The sequence below is a fragment of the Suricata suricatta genome, chromosome 13 (genome assembly GCF_006229205.1).
Source record: "Suricata suricatta isolate VVHF042 chromosome 13, meerkat_22Aug2017_6uvM2_HiC, whole genome shotgun sequence".
In the NCBI taxonomy this organism is placed as follows: Eukaryota; Metazoa; Chordata; class Mammalia; order Carnivora; family Herpestidae; genus Suricata; species Suricata suricatta.
The window spans coordinates 18,795,719-18,801,646 of record NC_043712.1 but is presented as its reverse complement, the minus strand read 5'-3'; the positions used below and the strand labels follow the sequence as shown (position 1 = coordinate 18,801,646).

At 46.4% G+C, this 5,928-nt stretch overlaps 1 protein-coding gene across 1 annotated transcript in view; it reads left to right on the top strand.

Annotated features, from left to right (window-relative positions):
• Positions 1-3,208: 3,208 nt before the first annotated feature.
• Positions 3,209-5,928, top strand: part of ATP6V1G1 (ATPase H+ transporting V1 subunit G1) — a 7,177-nt gene continuing 4,457 nt past the window's right edge. The window contains exon 1 of the mRNA XM_029920331.1: positions 3,209-3,373. Within this exon, the coding sequence (XP_029776191.1) occupies positions 3,292-3,373 (82 nt within the window). The 5' untranslated portion in view covers positions 3,209-3,291. The remainder of the gene's footprint in view (positions 3,374-5,928) is intronic.

Below are 5,928 nucleotides of genomic sequence, written 5' to 3'. Positions count from 1 at the left end.
GAGCCTGGAGCCTGCTTCAGATCCTGTGTCTCCCTCTCTCTCTGCCCCTCCCCCGCTTGTGCTCTGTCTCTTTCTGTCTCCCCAAAATAAATAAATGTAAAGAAAAAAAACCCCAAAATGCCAACTGATTATCTTTCTTTGAGAAGTTACAGTCACAGGGATTCAGATAGCAATGTTATTATGAATAGTCAGGACATTCTAAGCTAGTCACATGAATTCACCAATTCAACTCTCACAATAATCCCATTATACTATCACTAACTCCATTTTTAACATATGAGGAGTCTGAGGCTCACAGAGGCTAACAATCTGTCCAAGGTCACCTAGCAAGTAAATGACAAAGATGGAATTTGAGCCCAACTGTCCGTGTCTTTAGGCAAGGCAATGAGAGGTCACACTTTCCTTAGTTGTTGCTGACTTGGGACCATAAAGGTCACTATTGCTCCTTCACCTTGTTTCTTACTTGTGTTTGGACAGCCACCCATCAGAATTGGCCCAGTCTTTTCTTAGATGTGCTGATACGTTCCTGGCATCTGGGTGGCTCAGTCGGTTGAATGTAAACTCTTGGCTTCAGCTCAAGTCATGATCCCAGGATTGTGGGATTGAATCTAGTATCAGACTATGTGTTGAGTGTGGAGCCTGCTTAAGATTCTGTGTGTGTGTGTGTCCTTCTGCCCCTCTTCCCCACTTGCTCTGTCTCTCAAATAAATAAAATGAAAAAAAAAAAAAAAGATGTGCTAATACAGTCACACATCAGGGGTACAAAGCCTGGGATCCACTCCGTGTCCCTCAGGGGACTGTGACTCTGCTCTGGATCCTGGCTCAAGACTTCAGGGACCCTTTGGAGGACAATTGCTTCACCCTCATTTCCTAGTTATTTCGAGACATCTCCCCAGAGTCCCCAAGTTCTGACAACAAACACCCACTCCGATAACCAGAAAACCTACACCAGTCGAAAAATTTCAGAGGACGGATTGTCTAGTATTGTTCTCTTTATACAATAAACTTTTGAAATGTTGCAAGCAAACAAAACAAAACAAAACAAAACCCATTCTGGAATGTGTAGAAATTTCGATGCTTTCAGGAAGCTGGCTGTTAGAGGAACCCTCATGAAGGCTTTTGTTAGGTGGAGGACCAGATTTGTAAATCAAACAATTACCCCCCTCCCAGCCAGATCAAAACAACAGTCCCCACCTCCCGGCATTTACGACAGACTAGAAACCGTGCAAGGGCTGCACCTTCATCATTATCATCATTTCTCTCTCTCTTCGTAACAGCTTTATTGTGACATAATTCACACACTGTGCCTTTTACCGTTTTAAAGTAGACAATTTGGTAGTTTAAATATATTCACAAGGGTGTGCAGCTGTCACCACTACCTCATTCCATAACATTTCCATGATCCCAAAAAAGAACCCCCTTGCCAGTTAGCCCTCACTCCTTGTTCCTCTCCCCCCTCCCCACCCCTGCTCCTGGGTAGCCACTAACCTACTTTCTGTCTCTACAAGATCTGTCTGTTCTGAACATTTTAGATAAGCAGAACTACACAATATGTGGTCTTTTGTGCCCGGATTCTTTCACTTAGCATGTTACTAAGGTCCATCCATATTGCAGCCTGTATCAGTATTTTACTCCTTTTTATGATCAAATAATATTCTATTGATGGGTAAGCCACATTTCATGAACCTACTCATCAGTTGCTAGGCATTTGGGTTATTTCCACTTTCTGGCTACCCCCGTCTCTTAATCCTCTTGTCACCCATTAAAAGCATACATTGTCCTCCGTGGATTGAATGAGTTACATTTTCCTACAACGCTGAAAATGACAAATCTTTCCAGGAAATCACTGACTGGCCTTACAATCTCAGAGACCAGTCAAGCACTGGTTCAGGAAAAGAATAGGTGTTTCGGAGTTTAGCTTTCTTTCCAACCCCATCTCTAAGTTTGATCAGGTGAAAGTGTCCTGCACTGTGAATCCAGCTTCTCCTTGAGTGCAGAGATGATCCTATTGAAAAGTTCTGGCATTGTTTTATGCTCCCAGTGCTTGGTGGACTCCAGGAGACCATCTGGTCCTTCCCACAGCCCACAGGATTCTAGCAGAGAGCACGGTGGATCAGATGTTCCACTTTGCAGGCCTGGCTGATTCCAAATACCCCATCTGACAGTTAATAGGGGCGTGACTTTGGACAAGTTACTTAACTTCCCTGAGCTTCAGTCTGGTTATTATAGAAAGGGATTAAGAGTTGCTGTCAGAACCAAGTCAAGCATTAGCGCAATGCCTGTCATGTTGGAAACTCAACTACTGGCTTCCTATCTACCTATTTGTGGTGGGAGAAATCTCTGTGCCAAGTTACACCCACCAAATCCAGACATGCTGGTTCTTTTCCACTAACCAACCCTAACTCCTCTGCTCCCCACTCCCCCATTATCCTTCCTGGCTAACTTCTCACTCTTCTGATCGAATTTTAAATGCCACTTCTTTGAGAAAGCCCTCATGCCCCTCTTCTTAAAGCACTTTGCATTTCTGATTACTGTATCAGTTTGCAACTTCCTATTTACTTTAATCTTTTTTTTTTTTTTTTTTTTTTGGTCCATCAGCTGTGCACTCCACCAGGGAGTGTCTTGCTCCCTATTTCCTCAGTAGGAACAGTGGTCTAGGATCGTGGCAGGCATTCCTCAAATATTTATGGAAAATAGTCCAACTCGTTCCTTGAACTGAGTTTCAGGGAGGGAAGGCTCCTCCTCTAAATCACACAGCCTACGTGGCATATCTGTCTCCACACTCCATCCCCTGAACCTGGTAAGAATTCTTCTAACGTGGTGTCCTCCTGTATATTTGAGTGCCAAGAAAAATTCCACAAAGGGGAGAGTAAAAAAGAGGGCAAAATAGGGAAACCTCTTTGTGTTTGGCCTGGCTCTTCCCCTCCCGACCTTAACGCAGGCGTAGTGTAGCAATAACGACGTGGCACAGCAGCGACCACAACCAAAACAGCGAAGGATCTGGCAGGCAACGGAGGCGGGGGCTGAGCGGAGAAAGGGGTCAAGACAGAAGACAGATCATACGCAGGCGCAGCCGAGACATTCCGCTCTTCCTCCCCCGCCCCTCCCTTCCCGGTCCAGTCACCAGGCGCCGTGTGCAGTCAGCTGACGCGGTGTTGCGGTGTCACGTGACGGCGGGCGGGGCGCCGCCGCAGCGCGCAGGCGCAGATCCTAGGCGCCTGGGTCAGCTGACCCGAGGGGGTGATCGAGCCGTTCTAGGCCGCTTCTCTCGGCCTCCGAGTCGCCGCCGCCATGGCCAGCCAGTCGCAGGGCATCCAGCAGCTGCTGCAGGCCGAGAAGCGGGCAGCCGAGAAGGTGTCGGAGGCCCGCAAGCGTGAGTTTCGGGGTGGGGCGGCCAGGCGTGGTGCCAGTGCTCGGAGCGCGGCCAGGCCGCGGGAGGGTGTAGGTAGACGAGGCCCGAAAAACTACGGCGTGGCGGGGTGGTGACAGTCGCGGGAGCTTGTCTCCAGACTATCTGGATCTGAGGCTCTGGAAGGCTTGAGTGTCGACCGGAAGCCGTGATGTGGGGGTAGGAGGACGTGGAGATAGTAATAGGTGGATGACCTTCTTGGGGTCTGGGACGCTTGCGAAATGGGCTATCCAGACGAAACTCGTCCTAACCCCTGTCACTTGCGCCTTTGGGTTGTTTTGTCTCCGTGTCCAAAGCAACCGTAATCCATGCTGTTGAGCACAGACTCCCCTTTGCCGCGTCTGCTTCTCTTGTTCGTTAGCCAAGGTCTATGTGTCTGTTCACTTTCCCCCCATCAGTACAGCTGGCATCGTAGTCCGGGGCGCTAGATTTTCTGAGGCCCTGGTCCCAGCCTACTTCGTTAACTCCTTAAAAAAAAGATTAAAAAAAATACGGTTAATATGTGTCAGACGCATCACCCTGTGCACCATGGTAATCAGAGTCCCAGAGAAGGAAGCCAATACTGGGTGGGTTAGTTGCAGGTGAGATGGGGCCTACAGTTAGAAATGTAAGGTTGCTAAGGAATTTCATGGGGAGATCTAATCTCCTCCAAGGCCATTCTCCTTCCATCAGTCAAAGTCCTCCCCTGGATGCAAATAGGACTTCCCCACCACCTTCACAGTTTAGCGCCTGCAGAAGAAAGACCAAATTCCTTTTTTTTCCCCTTAGCAAAACAATACAGTTTATTAAGTAAAAGTACAAAACTCTCAAGAGTGAGAGGGGTTCTGACTGGCTTGTCCAAGGCCAGATTCCTTAATAGGGTGTAGGCAGCGCTTTTGGATCGGTCTCTAGCTTTCTTTCCTTCAACTAATTTTTGGGTTCTCTCCTCCAGCCACCCCGGACCACCGTGATGCCTTATTTCACCTGCAAGCCTTGGCACAGCTGTTTTCTCCGATGAAAAGTGCCTTTTCCTAGTCTCCTCTCTCTTTAACACTTAGTCTTCCTTCAGATCTCAATGTTTAGGCAGCAGTTCTTCCAGGAAGCCTTCCTTGCTTTGTCCAGACTAGGCTGAGGTCTTTCCTAAGACCCTATTTCTGTCCTCACGATGTGATAACCGTTTTTTTTTTTTTTTTTTTTTTTATGGGGCTTAGTCACTAGACTAAGCTCCTGGAGTACATGGACTGTGTGTAATTTAACTAGGCATGTGTTTCCCCATCTGGTGAGATAGGTATCTCTCTCCCTGTTATACAGATGGGCGATGCAAGGCTTAGCGAAATGATTTGATCATACCGTCGGAAGAAGCATAGCAGGACATATATAGGCCTCTTTTCCCATGCAAGGATTATGACCCTTAGTGATTCCTTGATGTTTTCTTATTTATAAGACTCACACTTGTATCCCCACACCCAAGTAGATTTCAAGCACGGCTCTTATACTTTCTGGACTAGAGGTTGTGTGATACTCTGCATTTCATGGGAAAAGCTTTCTTTGAGGGAGCTGGGGATGGGAACAAGCCCTTTGTTCTTGCCCTGGTGACCGGAAAGTTCTGTGTTCTTAATAGAATATTTCTCATCATGCTCTTGATTAAGTATTTCCAGAATGACTTCTCAGGTTTGTCCTGTGACGGCTCTTAAGTAACAGAAGTTGTGTCTGTTGGGTAGTACGTGAGATTATTTAGGGGAAGTGCAGGAACAAATACTTGGACCACGTTCAGAATAATTCTGAGTGTCTTGGAGGTAGGGATCGTGTTTTTACATTTTTCTTTAAAGGAGTGAGTTTATGTCTAATACACGTCTCGGAATTTGCTGTAATTAGAAACAGAGGTATTGACAAGAGCTACAATTTGAAAGCTATCACCGCCTTTTTTGATCTGTAATTATGGTTAACTCGCCCAGTTCGGAATTGGGAAGAGGCAGTACATCATGCGGCAAAGTGATCCAACTTTGATTTTTCCTGAAATCGTTGCTTTGGACCATAAAACTTAAAAAAAATTGTGATGTAGAACAATAAAATACAGGCTCCCACAAAAATGAGATTTACAAGAAATATGATTGCCTGCTCAAGGATTTATTTTTGGTTTTCAAAGAAGCCTATCACCATTAAACTTTGAAGATACCCGATGGGCAGAGAATGATTTTATCTTAATTCAGAGAGCTGTGGCAGTTGGGAGTGACCAAGAGAGTGGAATTGTGAAATTATGTGGCGCTAGCACGTTTGAGCCAGAAGTGTTTTTTGTAGGTTGTTGGTTTAGAAAAGACTTTCCGCTCTGACGATTGGCTTTGAAGCTGGGTGATGAGGGGGACACACGTGGCCGACAGGGCGGGAAGTTAGCTCGCTGGGCCGGCAGTACGCTCTAGACACTCCTGGAGGAAACCTACACTTGCATAGGCTTTGGGTTTCTAGAAAGATCTGTTGGTTGTTTCACCAGAAACATGATGGAGTGTTGATGTGGGACATTATACATACGGAACCCTCTTCTG